This window comes from Anser cygnoides, chromosome Z (genome assembly GCF_040182565.1).
Source record: "Anser cygnoides isolate HZ-2024a breed goose chromosome Z, Taihu_goose_T2T_genome, whole genome shotgun sequence".
Classification (NCBI taxonomy): domain Eukaryota; kingdom Metazoa; phylum Chordata; class Aves; order Anseriformes; family Anatidae; genus Anser; species Anser cygnoides.
Genome location: NC_089912.1, coordinates 81,272,303 through 81,290,422, shown reverse-complemented (window position 1 = coordinate 81,290,422; position 18,120 = coordinate 81,272,303). Strand labels below are relative to the sequence as shown.

Genomic DNA, 18,120 nt, shown 5'->3' with positions numbered 1-18,120 from the left:
AATTAGGAGGTATCATGAGGTGATAGGAGGAGCTTCTAAGAGTCATCATTCCCCACCACTACCCTAAAGAAAGGAGTAAGGAAAGGATTATTCTGTCTGTGAACTAAAGATTTACAAACTAAAGGACATAGATGGAAAAAGGGGTCACCAGAACTCTGCCAGAAGGAAAATTAAAGGTAGCTGCACAGAGTGACAGGAGTGCCTGGTACAGAGAAGCACTGAAAATGCAGCTGGCCTCATTCCAGCAGACAGTATAGATATGTTATCTGGAGCATGCAGCTTTAAAAATAGCTCACTATTAAAGTAGCATTAACAACAACAACAAAAAAAACTAGACACTGAATTCAGGTTTTTCACAAGTCTACTAGGCATCTTACCTTCAGAAATTTACATCTTAATTTCTCATTTCTAGGAAAAGAGAGAGAGTAATAACCTCAGAAATCACCCAAGGAAAATGTTAAGCTATGACCTTTGCTTATCAGTACCTCTATTCAATTGCAGCGAAGCATTGTTTTGTGGGTCTGTTTGTAATACAAGCTTCTTCTCCTCTTAGGAATTGGAACACTTTTTCACAGGTACATGCTGCAGAAATAAGCATCTATGCAAACTGGATAAATGTACCTGTTTATTTTTATTTTTTTCCCTTGCATTTTAATGTTTTTGGACATTCTGAATAAGATAGAAGTATTTAGTGAAAATGAATCATCAGAATCAAGCAACATTGTTAGCTTTTCAAATTCCTTTATTAATGTGGCCAAAAATAAATCTACAACCCAGTGAATATAATCAGGTTATTTTTTAAATGGCTTAGTAGCTGATTGTTCACCAAACATCTTCAGACCTACGGAAGCACGAACATCCATTTGTGTAACTAAAAACAGCTAGCTATTTGAAAATTGACACTTCCAATTGCTAAAGAGAGATGCAGAAGTAGATCTCTCTTCTCCCTGTCAAGTAATTTTGATTTTGTTATGACCATTTTGTCCACAAACTGTTTAACAGAACAAATGAAGATCAGAGCCATGAGTGGCACATTATCTCATCCCTTATCACGGTCCTCTTAATGTTCTTCCAACTTCCAAAAGCTTTCACCTGCCAGAATCTGCACCGCATCTGCTCTCTGTTAATATATACTATGCAACAACATATAGCAAAACTACAGAAGTTCTCAGAGCACAACACAACAGATCCCATTGGATTGTTTTACTAAACCAACTGTCTTCATTGTTGCCGGCAAAGTAGGGAACACTCTTCTTAATTGTTAGAAATTCTAATAAGATGGTGTAAAACTTTTCTATTTGCTTGATCAGAGTGTGTTCATCTTACATGCCTTGTGGCACCTAACAAGCTTGTATACAATGATTTGTTAAAAATTAAGATCACATGGGTTTTTCCTTGTATTGCAGTGAAAAGGGAAGCTCTCACTGAAAAGTGTATGTGGACCTTGTATTTCATTTTCATAACATGAAAAAATGTTCTAGTGCCTTTGTCATTCTCTCCATCAGTTTATGCTACAAAACCTGAACATGACTTGCCATCATTCAAGAGCACTGACAACGTTCTTAAGAAAATATGATGCAGACGAGGAAATCTCATGTAGCTAATTACCAGAAAGATGTTCTGGTTCCAGCTTTGCTTCCAGCTGGTGCTGTTTCCACAGTATGAAACCAACAGTGTCATGAAATTGCATGTACTGGTATTATCAGCACTCATGATGCTAGTCTCCTGGAGAATTTTTCTTCAAACTTTGTAAAGAAGAGAAAAAGCAGACAGACATACAGAAATAAACCCCTTTCCAAGCTAATCTACACTGCAATATGACCTGAATGTTTGAAAACATTTCATACACTTAATGTATCTCCAGTCCCACCCTTTTACAAGCATTAGTTTCTGTTACAAATAAGAGAAAAGCAATTAAAACAGAAAATCGTGAGCAAACCCAGGTAAGTGAATCAGCTTTACAACATGCACATTCAGCCCAACACATTTTTAAATTAAGAGCTGTGGTATCCTACACGACTCTTATGCCAACATCAGGACACTACAGAGCCAATACTACTTTCTATGAAGCTTTCAGCTCCAGCTACTAACTTAAATTTCTCCAGAATCAAATTTACCAAAACAAAATGCTTCTGTTTTAAAAACCCATTTTCAACCAAATACTTGTTCTCATCTTACGAGAAGCTCATTCACAGTTGCTTATACATTTCACCTAAACCTGATTCACCCCACACAAAATCATCACTGATGGCAACAAATTAACACCATAACTTATCTCATAAATTGCCTTCACTCTTTATTAGTGAATACAGTAAGGTACTCACTACCACTGACATCCCCAAGAAATGCTATACATAATTTGGAAGACTTTTGACTTCTTACTCATTTCTGTGTTTTGAACTTGTGACATTCAAACTGTTCAGCATTTTGAGTACACACTGTTTGTAGTGGCACAAAACCACGTATTTTCCCAAGGACACATGCTTTACCTTTCTTAACCTATTTCAGTATTTTACACATTACACGTGAAGACAGATAAAGCTAAAATGACAGATAAAGTTAAAATGGGATTAATTTTTCGTTTGAATGTCTACCCTTGCTTTTGCTTAGACCACAATCCAGTGCTACTAAACTTATATAAAAAAAATTTAAAAAGTTTAGTTCAGCTTGACAAGGAGTAACTTAAGACTGAAATCACCAGGAACTCACGCTTAAACCTTCTAGATAGATGACAAATACAAAACTGACGTCAACAAATACTAAAATTTTGCCATCTTCTGAGTCTGCTCATTTCACCAAATACAAACAAGACTTGCATGTTCTGATAAATACTTTCCATATTGTATGTTACTTAATTAATGTTTGTATAATAATTAAGATGTTGACATTTGCAGAAAGGTAATGCTTTAATTCAATTTTTTTTCTTAAGATAGTTTTTCACATCAAAGGAAAACAGCACTCTGGTAAACACCTCTCTCTTTTGCCAAGATAATAAAATATATAAATTAAGCCTGTAAATGAATACCTGTTAACCTTACAAGTAAAAACACAATAGCCTTGTTGGTCAGTAAACAAACAAAAAAAAGGTTCACAAAAAAGGTTCATAAAAAGGGTTCAAAAGCATAATAATTTCAAAGAAAATCAAAGATTATCAGAAAACAACAATAAGGCTGTCTTAGAAAGATAAATACAATTATAAACATAAAACTTTATTAGTCTTTTCTTTGAATTAAGAGATCAAATTCAACAGTTCAAATAATTCTAATTCGAATCAACTTGTCTGTAGTAAAACAACTATGGTCTACAGCATGTTAATATTATTAGATTATTCCTTAATGATGTAGTTCACTGTTATTTTTTCTGCTGTATTAATTTTGATTCAAAATAGAATAAATATTTGCACTACAAAGGAATGATGCAGGTTGATGGATACAATAACCACCAAATTAGCAGTTTCCAAAGAAGGGATCATGGTAGCTATGAGTATAGTTGTAACCCTAATAAAAATTCAGTTTTTATCAAAGTAGTTGCAATCTTCAACATCACCTCACTGGAAAAGATTGATGTACTGGTTAGTACTACTTAGGAAATTTGTAACAGACAGAATTCAACAGAAACAGTAACTTTATATGCTTTTTTCTTCTGTTTACATAGCTTTGGAGCTGCTGTCTGGCACTAGCTGCCAATACTATTCAGGAGCTGTAACGGAACCTGAAGCTCCGTTCGGTGGAAGCTGGATGGGGTTAATTCTCAAGTGTATCTTTACAATGATTAGTCATCAAAGCTAGCAAATGAATAAATCTCTGCATGTGTTTGTGTTTTAGATTCTAAAGCTTACAAAAGGCTTTACTCTGTCCAGCTCATTTGTATTCATATGAACTGCTCACTCTTTACATTTTTGGGTGCAATGTAACCTCTGTCTAGACTTTCCATATTTCTAAAATACAATACACAATTCGTCTCCAGACAGGGTTTTTGCTGGTGCAGGAACTTATGAAACAACCTTCAAAATGCCACTCAATACAGCAAATGTTAGCTTTATGGTGTGTATAAATCAAACCCTGGGACAAAACTGCCTTTTCTCCTTCAATGTGTAACAAGTACAACATTCAGTCAAGATCTAAATACTTACCACTCACATTATACTTCAGTCTATTTCTAGTGCTATCTACTATACAGAATGCTTTGAGCTGTTGGCAAGAAAGACGCTGAAAGATATGCCAATTCTGCTAATATTCTTTTCTTGTTAGAAAGGTAATGAAATCCCTTCTCCCAATAGTAAACGAAAAATGCATCTACATAGGATATGGACTCAGTAAGTTCTCTTCATTTCAGAATCTGACCAGCTTTATCATCCTATTTACTCCAGAAATACCCTTTTTTTTAACCTAAGATTGATATATTTACATATTGTTTGTAGAAGAAACTTTCTTTCCCCTTGTTTTAAATATGAAGGGTTTTAAAAATCCAAATGCTTGTCCCTTTGGAGTTAGCAACATTAAAAAAAAAAAGCATTGAATGCAAGTCTTCCAACTTTTTCTCTGCTTATATGCAGTGCCTAGAAAATTACTGTCTAGTTGCTGCCAAGCTTAAAGGAAAGATTTTACAAAAGGACACATGAATTACAAAAAGCAGATGACTGAAAAGATCTGTGTTGCAGGGAGAGATTCTTCTGAATGCTTTTCAATGTTACATCTTTATTTAACAGCTCTCCCACAATTTACAGTATCATTTCAGTGACTGAGTACACCTACTTGAATAAGATATGGCTACAGGACTAGGCTTGCTGAAATTTGGCTCTGGGTTCTCAAGAGTAGCTTTTAGTTATTTTCTCCAAAGACTGCTACAGCTACAGCTCAGACTGTGACAAACTACGGACAGACAATGACAGTGTACAAACTGCGAAGGATGGGAAGCAGAGTAAGCACGTTTCCCTCTGTGAAGAAGTGAATGAATGCTGGGGCCAGAAGAGCTGTGGAGTCAGTAAAACTATAACCCTTACATCTGACAGCACTTGCCTGGATAGTGACCAGCAGTTCTTCCCATGAAGCAGCATCACATTGGGCACCATATGCAACCACATTAAAAACTGGTCTTTCTGTCAGTCACTTACTGCAAATCACTAGAATATTCTCCTTAGGTAAACTTGTCTGCTGCTTCCCTTCCTTGTATCTCCCAGGCTGCCAAAGAGCAGCTCAAGTCTTCTGCAAATGAAATTATTTTGGATTGTTCAACTGAGGCAGGCATCCAGACTGGTAAAACATACCATTCTGGCTATGAAGAGTATTTTTCCCTCAGACATTTCCATCACTTCTCGATACAATTTCAAAACATAACTGCTGCATGACTTGAATAATAGTCAGATATTTCTGACTCATTTATTTTTATATCTTTTTTTTTTTTCAGTGCTCATATTTCTGGGGAGGGAGCTAAAGCCAAGTCTATGTCATCTACAGCTTTATCACAGAGAAAACAACTCAAAGGAAGAATTAAGTATCTTGTACAACTGTGTCTGTATCTCTTCTCCTTTTTCTATTTGTGCTGGACCAGGTTAACAGTACTTATTACATTCTGCAGATGAAAATACAAAAACAGGGTATCACGTTACTGTGAATGAATGCCATGCACAGTGTATTCCAAGAGTCAATCTTTTTTCGGTGCATTGTGACCATTTATTATAAGCAATACTTGAGAGCAACTGAATGTTTTCAGGCAACGTTAAATCACTTGATAGACATGAAAGTATTAAACATTGCAACTTTCTCACCTAAAAAACAGACATGCTGGTAATGACAGTGCAGGTGACAATTATTTTGCATGTAATGTTGGACTAACTATTGATACACTGGCATTGCAAGGAATAAGCATATTTCATACATATGGAGACTGCTATAGTCCCAAAATGACTTAATGGCTGAAATCAGACTTCAAAAATGTAACTTGCTACCATGAAAGATGGCATAACTAAGAAGAACTTCCAATAGTTTGATATTGTACCATTTTATGATTATAATCAAGTACAGTTCCCAAACCATAAGCACTGAAATATACAGAAATAACTCCATTTCCAACAAGTACCAGTCAATGAACAGCAATTAAAAATTCGAGGGAGATTGTGCAAGAATTTGGAGAGCACATCCACACAAACATTTGCACTTTACAGACAGTGTATATACTTTTTCTGCACTATGATCAGAAAACTCTATTAATGCAATTAAAAAAACCTCTCAAGGAATCTTAACATAAAACTTCCCCAATAGCTTTCAGACACATTGAAAATCTTTGTTGGCACAAAACCTTTACACAGAATCAGCAGAGTTACCTCACCACAAAACCTCTCTCCATTATGCTAATGTTTCTATCATCTGAAAACCACCCTGATGTGAGAAATAGTGACATCTCAGTGAGACAGGACAAAGTAAGGAGAACTGCAGCTCTTTGATCAGGTTGAAAGTGCTCTGCATTCTGATTAGTATTTCTGCTGAGATCCTAGGAGATGAAAGGATTTTTAAGTCTGACAGTTGGGGTGGGGAGGTATTTAGAAGAGAACAAAAAGAGGAGCATTGAAAGCAGGTGACGTCATGCCTCAAAATGGCCTTTACCATCTTATTGACACGCTCCACAATGTTGCATAGCAGTTTCCACACTGCTATTCTTGAGAGCTCCAGATCCTCTGTGGAGACAGTATGGCTGGAGATTCAGTGCTTTAAAAGCATGAAAAGTAGAAACAGGTCTAAATATAATACGTATATTGTATTTCAGGACCCTAAGTACATTATTGTATTACTCCAAAATACTACTTTTCAAAATTATGCACTGCCTGGGAAATCTACAAGGGAAATCTACCCTACAAAGCTTACAAATTCTGGCTCTCCTGTCTTCAGGAAAAACCTACACAGCAAGCATGGAAATGCCATTTATTTCCCTCTGATTCTTTCCACAGCAAAGTTTGCCCTTTCATACCACAAATATGTTCAAAACTTGTAGGGGCCTTGGAACTGACTACCCTTCACCTTGCATTGCCAGAAGCATCCAACACTAAGGAGAGACATCAAAATCTCCACCTTACACTCTACAGACAGTGAAGGCAAAAACCACGGGGCTTCAGGAGCATTCTTCATATTTATGTTTGAGCAAATGCACATACAGTCAACTTACAAGGCAAAATACATGCCATTTGCTCCCAGTGGATTTGTATGCCTTAGAAGATACAATAAAGCTTTTCAGTGATACTGCAATTCTCTTTTTTTAAAAGCTTACTCTCCTTACATAAAGAACAAAAAAATGTGCTTTGAACTGTTTTTCATTAAGGAAGTGACAAGCCAGAAAAAGAGATTTCTTGACAAAGCTTCTCTATCCCTTAACTCTCCCTCTCTACCACCTCCTTTATGTCTCATGGTGTGGCCGCTTTTGCAGGACTCTGTGTTAAACATCCTCCCAGCTGCCAAGAGATATCTTTCTAAACGTGTCCTTCATTTGAACTCTAGCATAAGTGCAAAATGTAAAGAATAATAAAAGGGACCTTGTGGGTACCAACCACATCTCGTATTTCCTGAAGCTAGCACACTTATTTTCATTTGAAAGGGAAGCTTATGTTATAATTGGGATTTTTACATTTTCACATGAATTACAGACCTCTCTATACTGTCTCACTACCTGCATGCTAATGCATTTTGAGAATAAATAGCTCCATGTAACATGAGGGAATTAAGTCTCCCGGAAAACCAATTCGAACATCACTAAAAGACTAAGCATTTCACAACATCAGAACCAAGCAGCATTAGAAGTACACATACAAGAAAAATTCCAACCAAAGCTTGTCTGACAAGCCACGTGACATGTCAGAACCCTTCCATTCTCTCCTTACAGATTACTAAAATCTGTATCAATTACAAAAACCTCTTTAGAACACGTTATTAAGGATAAAAACCCTGTATTTTAAACTGGGGTACTAACCAGGCACAGAGGAAGACTGGGAAAGATATTTATATGTTAGATATTTATACTCTATTCTCTTCCTTTTACTATGGAAGCTTTCCTGTGCTTCTAATTTTTGTCACTCTCTCTCAACTTCTTGTTTTCAAGAAGGAAGAAAGAGCCTTAAAGATACATTACATGTAAACAGCTCACTCAACTATCTTGATTGTTTTTGTCTGTGACATTTTGAGACTCCACAATTAAACTACCACACTTTTCTCTTGGTGTTAGGGCATTCAAAGGTTCCTTGGCATCCTCTACCCTACAAGGCCTGATTGAATTAGAGAGAACTGGAGTCTGTGTGGCACAACTTACACTACAAACTTCAAGAAAGGTAGCAGAAGGTACTAACAGTGCACACGTAAAACAAAACGAAGGGCTTTTCTCAAACAGCCTTTACTTTCTCCTGTTTTCTTATCACCAGGACTTTTCGCAGAATCAAAACCTGATTTCTGCACATAGATTCTTTATGACAGGATTAATGAAATCTTGATCAGGAGGAATGAAAGCTCCAATAACCTGTACTCTTTAAGAGATTCTTCCTCCTCCTATTTTTTCATTCTAAGATATCACAGCAAACTGGATTCTTTTGCTTCCATCTTGAAGCTCTGAGGTTCGGGTATTGCACAATAGTACCAGATGATTAGAGATTTGAAGTGTAATGTAGTCCTGCTCTTAAAACTATGCTTTTACTTATAACAGCCATACAGTAAACATCTTCATTAAAGTAACAATAATTGTTATTTACATATAACCACTTGGCATTATTCGTAAAAATGTTTTCTCATGCACTTTGACTGTATCAGCTATAATCACCATCATCAGGAAATCTAGCTTTCAAGACATGTATGTAACCATCCATGAAATTACTAATGTATGTACATGTATGTAACCATCCATGAAAGAACTAATTTATTATAGTGATCAGCAAGATTTACTGCCCTCTCAATTTAGAGACACTGATCTGAAGCAAGCAAGCATTCGACCTGACACCAGCAGAAAAGGTACCCAATATACTTTACTCAACACAAAAATAGTTGTAGAAAACCCTAACAACCTATGCAATAAGATGAACTACACAGTTAATCAGGGACACAAAATGAAAAAGGGATATTAAAAAACCCTTCAAAGCTATACTTTGTTTAGTCTTGCTGTCTTGATCATTACCACGGCAACCCAGTATACAATTCTGTTCATTCTAAGAAAACAAGCTTCTCCAAGACCCACACTTACACATGCAAATATGCATATAGTCAATTTAGTTAAATTATAACTTGAAGGATAAAAAAGGTAGAGAAGGAAACACTGTGAACAGACATAATTCCTTATGATTTCAGCATCCCTAATTGAAATCATAGCTGGCAGTTGTATTAGCAGTTCAGTATCTCAGACTAACATGCTCGACAGGAGTCAATGGCAGAGGTCTGGAAGGAGGGTAGCCATGACAAAAGGGAAGTTACCAAAAAGGCCCTTAGCTGTGCGTTGAAAGACTCGTCAACAAGACGTACATTGCAACAGAGAAATCAAAGCCAATATGCTGGAAAGGGTCAGAGTCTTTAAAGGGCAAGACTTTATGATATTTACTTGTATTTCTCAAAGTTCATGTTGAGGGTAAAGATGCTTACTTGTAAAGGTAATATTCAGCTTGATCCACTTCCTCTCGTGAAGAAATGTTGTCAACAAACTGATTAAAAAATAAGAAATAAAAGCTTCAGAAGGGGCATTCACAAAGGATATTAGAAGAAAATGCCATCCGGATAAACACAACAGATTTGTTGTACATATTTAAGTAACTAAAAATAATGGAGGTCTTCAAGTCTTTGCTCATTTCTAGTCAGGTTTCTTCTGGACTGCAGGAAGTAAAATCTTTTCGGAACTCAAACAATTCCCCCCTCACCTATAAGAACTGCTATGTACTTTGAAAACATGGAGACGACCTAGGAATCACATCCATAAAACACAGTACCCACTACTTTTGTTCCTTCTTGCATTATTTTTTCTACTTCAAACATATCCTTTAATTTGAATGTGCCTTCAGTTGCTTTTTTTCTGATTTTCAGTGAGTCTCAACATGCCTTTGCTCTCTTTCTAAAAATCACTCTTTTCCCTAACATTTTCCTGTTTTGCCCATTTATATGATAAATTCTAAAGGACAGGAACAATACATGCAAATAACAGTAAGAAAAAAAATCATCCCCCCACACTATAAAGCACAACTTTCCAACCATTTAAAATTTCACCTACTCCAGACATTGTTACAAAATTCCCGGTGCTATCAACTGTTTAATTAAAACCAAGGCTTTCAACCAGACTTTCTCCTATGGTAACAGTGAATCCTGTTTTCCTGTTTTATTTATCATAAGTACAAAGATGCTGGAACTCTATATAATACCTTTACCTCAGAATATATAAACAACATGTTCTCAAAGTCAGTGTTTTTCTTTATCCTAAGAATGAGCTAAAAATAGTTTTTAGACAGTTTAAGCTGACTGGTGCTTGCTTTCAAGTTTCTTAACTTTCCTTACGTATGTGTACACGTAGATCTCATCTCTGAGTGAGGCAATAGCATGCCCATGTGCTTTATTTACATTTTGGAAAATGAGAATTTTATGTGAGCTACAGGTATTGGAAAGAGGGGCTGTTTGAAAATCTGGAAATGCCACTTCTCCAGGGAATAGGTCGGCCCAAAGCAGAAACATGAGGAGGGAAAGAAGTAAATCTGCTTAAGAAATAAAGGGAGAGAAACACCTATTTCCTCCACGTACAGTCTCAGAGCCAATGATCAAGGATGTTCAGTAACCATACAAAACATTCTGTGACTCTTCAGTTAGTGGCGCTAATGATTCTGATTAGCATTAATGTTGTTATTGAGGTACCAGGTTGGTGATTCAACTTTTGGGGGGCAAATTTGAAAATTGACTTTTAAAAACCAAGTGACATTTATTTGCTTCTTCGGCACAAATGGTCACATACACAGAGAACTTAAAAGCACATCTCACATCTCTGCCTACCCAAATTAATCCATCCAGACATCAGAAGTGGTTATTAAATACAGTTAAGAATAATGGTTTCACTTAACCCTGTCAACATTTGTCCTGCGTCAGTCTGCTGAGGTGAGGAAAGAAAACTATAGAGGCAAAACGTAGCTACCCCTGCCTCACTTTGACGGGAGCCTGGAGGTGGAGGAATATGCATGTGGACAGGCAGTGTACCGATGCACTGCATTCCCTTAGCAGCCTGGGTTCTCATGACATGTCTGAGAGGACATTAAAACTCTCACTAACAAAGAGAGAAAGCACAAGAAGGGAGGGAATATATATTACAGAAATACACAGCCCAAATAACAAAGCAAGGCCCAATTTTGCTAAGAAAAAACATTTATTTTAAAGACCCTACAGTCCAGATACTAACTAATGAGCAGAAAGTAATAATAAAACATTTTACACAACAATTTAACAGTATAACAAGACATTTACGATCCCACAACTCCCGACAGAGGTGGTATCATTCATCTCCTCTGGGCTTCCTTAATTTCATAAGCATTCTGTTGTCATCTCCATCACTTTACAATTGGAATTTATTTTCTTACCCGGTCTATTGTCAAAGAGCTGACAGGCAGCTTTCTTTCATAGGTTCTGTCCATTAAGTTGGCTAATTCAGCTGAAGAAAAAAGAAAAATAGTATGTTTAATCAACTGTTATTACAGGAAAACCTGCAGAGCTGTCATGTAACTTGGAATAGTACCTGTGTCCATAAAATTAAATTCTGGTTCCTTATTTTGGTTCTCATTTTGAAGTTGCATATAACAATACTTTCAATTATTATTAATTACTTTTACAGAAAATAATATGTGGAAAGGTATTTAACATGATGATTTAAAAATTTTTAGAAGACCTGGGAAAAAAAAGGAAACTATGCTATAACGTATGGGATGAAATGAGTATAGCTAAAATATCTCATCTAAAAACCTTGAACAGATGTCCTGATACTTGACACTTGCTTTCAAGCTTCATGTATGCTGGACAGTGCCTTTGGTGTTTGTCCTTCCCTTTGTGTTAAAACAAAGAGACACAGAAAGAAGCAGTACCATACAGAAAAACCCTACTGTCACAAACAGCAGGTGAAAGAAATTCTGTTAACCAAACTGGGCACTGTGCCAGTGCCTTATTAACTTTATAGCATTCTGCTCAAGCAGTCATATAACAATATTAATTTGACCATACTGGAATTGTAAAGCTTTTGACTGTTGAACAGGTAGACAAATATAGAACTACATGAATTTAATCTCTAGTTTTAGTTTTGTACTGTTCCTGGAAAATAATTATAACTCAGGAAGGGTAAGGTGCTCACTGTATGCACAGCATCAGCTGTTTGATTCTTACCTGAGACATGAACTGATGATATTCAATTTACCCTATTTAGAGACTTCAACCATACTCTTTCCTTCTTTTCTCCCTCATTTTCCAGGAACAGGAATCCAACATATTCTCATCAAATCACCAGCATCTCCCTTCCTCCAGTGCACCCCAAGGCTCCAATTATTACTAAACCAGCCTCTTTGTCACCTCTGTATCAGTCCCATTGGCCATGCTGCAAGAGTCAATGGCTTGGCTCATTTTACAATTCATTTTCCGAAAAGGTCATCTGATTCCCATACCTGTCCATGGAACATGAGGTGGACACAATTTATAGCACCACATCTGAATTGACTAAGCCTTCTGTGCTGGCAAAATTAGAAATGACAGGAAGCAGCATTGTACCAGTAACACACAGTGACTCCAAGAGATGCAGTCCATGTATGTTCTGTTCACAGAACAAGTGATTTAAAAGTGCTCTTGCATCACCAGTGAATATTAACAGTAATCCAACAGTTCAGTTCGAGTATTCTTCACTTCTAACAGCAGAAATAGTATTCAATGCTACTCTGGTCTTAAAAATGCTCTCTCAAATTACAGCATGTGCAAAGATTTTTGCTGTAATAAAATGGCAGGAGTCTGTCTTACTTGAGTCTTAGTTTGGATAATGCTGCTGTCTGTTGCATACCAGTATTTAGTATTTACATAACCTCTTCCTTTCTGAGACACTTGAAGGTGTTATTTGAAACACCAAAAGACTATCTTTGACATGCAGTTATCTTCAGCTAAGGGAAGGTGAGCATTTTGTGACCATGAAAAGGAATGGAAACTAAGGGCAAAAATGCCAAGGCAAGTACCAGCTCCTGCAAAATACAACACAGGATGATGAAATTATATAGACCACCAATGCCACGCTACACCACAAAGCCACTAAGACAGCAGATCAACCTTTTTAATAGTAAAGCATTCTATGTGGGAATATCCATACAGAAAGTATTTGTATTTTACTCTGTATTACCTGTCTCCCCAGCACTCAGGAAGGTCATGATGCAGCACATAGGTAAAGTCCTTGAGCGCATTACCAATAGTGCTAGAATTTAAGAGAGGGCAGATGCTGCAGCTGGGTCAACTTGACAGGAATCAAGAATGGCTTGCCTAAATTTACTAAGATTCTTGCCTAAATTTACTAAGCCTACTGTCAGCCAACGTTCTTCATTTGTGCTTTGAGATGGCTGAAGAGAAGTGTTAACTCAAATCTGCTATATTTGATGACAAAGCAACATGGATCTGAGACAGACAATGGCACAGCCTGGGAACTTAATTATTTACTCCAGAAAAATTTCTGTTACACATCTCACTCAGAAAACTCTAAGGTGACACTTAAGGCCATCGTGGGCTATAATCAACCTCGAGCTTGGCAGTTCTTTTGTGTAAGTACTCATGAACATGAAAGTCCATTTTAGGAAGATGAGTACTTAAGGAGATTAAAAACCAAATGAATACAATGCCATGAGTGCAAGATCTCAAGACTGTTAGCAATTTATACAAATGCCAACTTTAGGAGACTTCCCATACAGAATTTTAACAATTGACCTTTTGTGTTGTCTACAAAGGTAATTCCACCAAAGCTTCAGCATGGAAATCAACATCAATCACTTACCTACCAGCTCCAGTACATGAATAACAATAAAAAGAAAGTTAATGAAAAAAAATAGCAAACAAATCAAGTAAATTGGAAATGTAGCTTTGTTTCCAGACAAATTGTGATTTCTGCTATAGTTTCTAGATATGAATAATTACGAGTGACTAATTCTGTTCTAGCTTGCTTTTTTGGAAGACTGCCTAAGAGCAGACTTTTTTCTCAGATTCATGATTTAAAATAATTTAACTACCTTTTCTGAACCAAGCTTACTTTAAGTATTTATTAGATAATCAAGATTAAAGCTTGTCCTCAGTTAAAAACTTCCTAACAGAAGTACTAGAATGTGAGCGTGACTGCCCCGGTCTCCTAGCAACATCATTAATAAAAATTGAGTGCTAACATTGATGTAGAACCCAAACAAATATTTTAACTGCCAAAGCAAAATTCTGTGCATATTCTAACAGATGTATGTTGCAGGTGCTTTCACACTATGTACTTGCTAGTCATTATATAAGAAGTCACTAGTACAAATACTTTCTCATACATACTGCCCCAAAATTTCTACATAATAAACTTTTACAAAACTTTAATTCCTCTACAAGCATATTTTCGCATTTTATAGTTCCTCATGGATTTAAACAAACTAAGAAAACAAACCATACATCTGAGCCGAAGTCACAGCTTTTGGACATGACTTCACAATTGTGTCTAAAATATTAGTATCTCAGATTTCTTGTTCACCCTTTTTTTCCATTTGCTTACAGCAACTCAATTTCTTGTTGCCTGCAGGGGTGATTCAGGATAACAACTGGGAAAATATTGTCCCTCATCTTCCAAGTCACTGGTTATGACAACTAATTCCCATTTGGTGGCCTAAGAAATCCATATAGTTTCTATTTGATTCCTAGTATATACCAATCCATAGCATATGGAATTCAACAAGTAGCCAGCTTGGCCACGGTGTGAGGCCACAGGATATAAACTACCCTTTAGTTCTCAGAAGTTGTCCATCCAGGACAGGGCTGAAAACCAGTGATGGAGCAGCAGCTATAAAGCTGATACAACTGAGACCCTAAATTTTCCAACCCTAGGAATGATGGACAGAGCTAATACCTTAACTCACAAGCTAACGTGTTTACATTTTCTACATAAAGACATCCCTGATCGATTTTAAAGAGGAAAGAAAAATATAAATGAAGGCTGAGGCAAGTACAAACTTACATTTCACATTTCTCAGTATATCCACGTCCCTAGCAGCTTCTGGAAAGAACCTTATACAAAAGAATTCTTTCAATGGAAATTACTCAAGCTTGCAAAGGCGGCACTGCCACCTGGTGCTTTGGGTGAGGCACTTCAGATACCTTGAGTTTTTTACAAAGACATTTCCTGTGCTAGCTCCTTGGACTTCGGTAATTGCTATCTTTTTTATCAAGATACTTATTATCATGCAATTTTACCCTTGTTAGTGACAAACCAACTGAAATATTACAGAATCTAAGTCCAGACATGCTTCCTTTTCCTTGATATTTAATTTTTAATAAGAAGAGTAGAATTTCCTTCTAAACAGGTATCTTCCTATCAGCAAGTAGTTTGTAAATCCCAAATTAAGGCAAGGACCATAAATGCCTTTCTGAACAAACGTGCTTGTGTACACAAAATACAATCTTGCTCTTTCCCATACTTTTTTCAGTACTGGAGTTTGCTAACACACCCATGCTTGGAAGGCTAAATTGGGACTATGGAGAAGAGAATAGGATGTCCTTACATGGACACAGTAAATAAGTTTCAGTCTGAGATGGCACCAAACAACTGCAGCAGAGAAACTGAACTAGCTTTAAAACAATACTTTCATCTTTAATTCAAAAATACTTTTTTCTGCAAGTGTAGTAACACAACACAGTTTTGCAAAACAGAAGTTCTGAAGCAGTGCCTGAAATACACAAGCAAAATAGCATCTTCTCAACACGAGGAATTCTCTCTAGCTACAACCATCAACTGATGGTTGAAGCTAGACAGATTATATGCACAACCATGCAACTGACAGCTACAGAGCAGATGTCTCTAGTGTTGCCTCCTCTTTGCAAATGCTAATACAGCCGACACTGTGTTAACTTGTTTTCTTTTTCCGTGAACACAGAATGAAAATGCAAAGTAGTTCTTGGAAGATCACAGAGCAGGCATCTGCTTTGGATCAAGATCATTGGCAGAAACTTCGAACCAAGATCAACAGCAAAAACCATGCTTGCCAAAGAGTCACAAAAGGCCTTGCTAGGGCTAGGGAAAGCCAAACATGGACTGTACAAGAACTTGTACAATGTTTTCTTCTACAAGGGATCTCTATTGCCTGTGAAGTTAGCCAAAACAAAAAACATCTTTTATCTGGAAATGACAAGTTCAAATGCATCCCAGGGTATTCATGCCTGTGGCTCCAGGTCAGAAAACACTGCATGGGCAGTCCTATGGACAGTAAAGGGTTAGAATGTACAACAGTCTCTGCATGATCCAAGCCATGTTCATGAACACCCACCAGCCATTCTGGTCCACGTACTGTAAAACACTTTAACAAATCTATCTAGCTGTTCCAAAACTGTTCCACCTGTGGCACAAAATAATGCATACTTACCTGTAGCACAGAAAAAAAGTTTTCCACGGTGCTTGCCATGCAACATATACACCAAAAATATGCTGGCATATCATCTGAAATGTGATCTAGCCAGTGAATTTAGCTACAAAGCTCCCATGCAGGATCTCAGAACTATACATATATAGTTTAACGTGCAACTCAGATGAAATGAAATGTTTAATTTTTCTCCTAAAGTAAAAAATATAAAATTTCAACAAGAGATGTAATTTTCCCTTTTGCAAAATTCTGAAGAAAATATTATTTAAAAGAACATTTTTAAACAGGAATGTTCTGTAATACTTACAGAGTAGGTCATCTTTTGCACTGCATTACAATTAAAACATTAATTGTAATCAGAGAGAGTCTTCTTAGCTTTCAGACAAAAATATGTCATTCATAAAAGCTCTGGATTTTTTGAAAGAAAAAAATCAGCTTGTAGAAACTGAACATTAATTAAATTGGAAAATCCTCACTTGTTTCAGCATTTCAGCTTTGAATACGCAAGATATTTCTAACATGTTGAGCACACATTTACACAGAACTTCAGAAGCATTTTGCTCCTTACTTTTTCTTATTTTGAAGTATTTATAGATGATGAGCTAGCCTAAAATGATTTCAGTTGCAAATAATCAGTCGTAGTGGAAGAAATAAACTTTTCTCACCCAGATTATGCTCTTCTTTTTGTCTCTTTTCCCATTTTGTGCTGTCCACATAGGCTGCAGAAAGAAGAGATCGTCTACCTAATGCAAAAAAAAAAATACATCACTGTGCCAGGTTGCCTAAACAGTTCTAAATAAGCACATCAATTATTTAACTGATATCACCTTTTTTCTGCCACATTTACTGATTTGGCATAGCTGTCAGCAGCACTACCAAAGCAGTTGGAATTCCTTGTGTCTGCAAAAGCCATTATTACTTTGTCATTTTTGAAACAGAAGAGCTCCCCCTTAAAAGTTATTTTCAGCATGCAATATTCCCAAAACTGAACTGTGTATTTAAGAAAAGAAGAAATTTGTAAAGGCGGGGAAAAACAAACAAACAAACAACAATAAAGAACAGCTTCTTTGTACACATGCCTTTTTTCATCAAATATTAGCATTTAGTTAAAAGTAGGTAGAAAATTGTAAACATAAGGAACGACTATGCAGAAAAAAGGCTTTCTTGTTGTTGCTGGCTGAGGTTTTTTTCTACCTCTACAGAACTGTCTCACTGGAAATGATGCTGGATGCTCATTTACACACATTCCACGTTTGATCAGCTCTTGCTTACAGCTCCTGTGAAACTTTTTTCTAGATACTGTTTGTACCTTTGAAAACTGCCCAAGACTCTCTTCTAGTTTCTGAAGCAAAACAGAAAATGTTTCAGTTGGACTAACGTGGATTATGTGTGCTCATCCCTGACAGATGATGAGGCCTTGAAGATGCATGAAGAACATCTGGATAAACTTTGCTTAAGGATGAACAAATACTTGCAGAAGCAGAAGGCTGCAGAAATTATTCTTAAGAGTCATGAAATATTTTAGA

At 36.5% G+C, this 18,120-nt stretch overlaps 1 protein-coding gene across 1 annotated transcript in view; it reads right to left on the bottom strand.

Annotated features, from left to right (window-relative positions):
* MRPS27 (mitochondrial ribosomal protein S27) overlaps positions 1-18,120 on the bottom strand; it is a 45,844-nt gene that overhangs the window by 26,408 nt on the left and 1,316 nt on the right. Inside the window, exons 2-4 of the mRNA XM_048051702.2 lie at positions 17,260-17,337; positions 11,567-11,637; positions 9,603-9,661 (exon numbers count right to left, since the gene is read on the bottom strand). Coding sequence (XP_047907659.1) covers positions 9,603-9,661; positions 11,567-11,637; positions 17,260-17,337 — 208 coding nt within the window. The remainder of the gene's footprint in view (positions 1-9,602; positions 9,662-11,566; positions 11,638-17,259; positions 17,338-18,120) is intronic.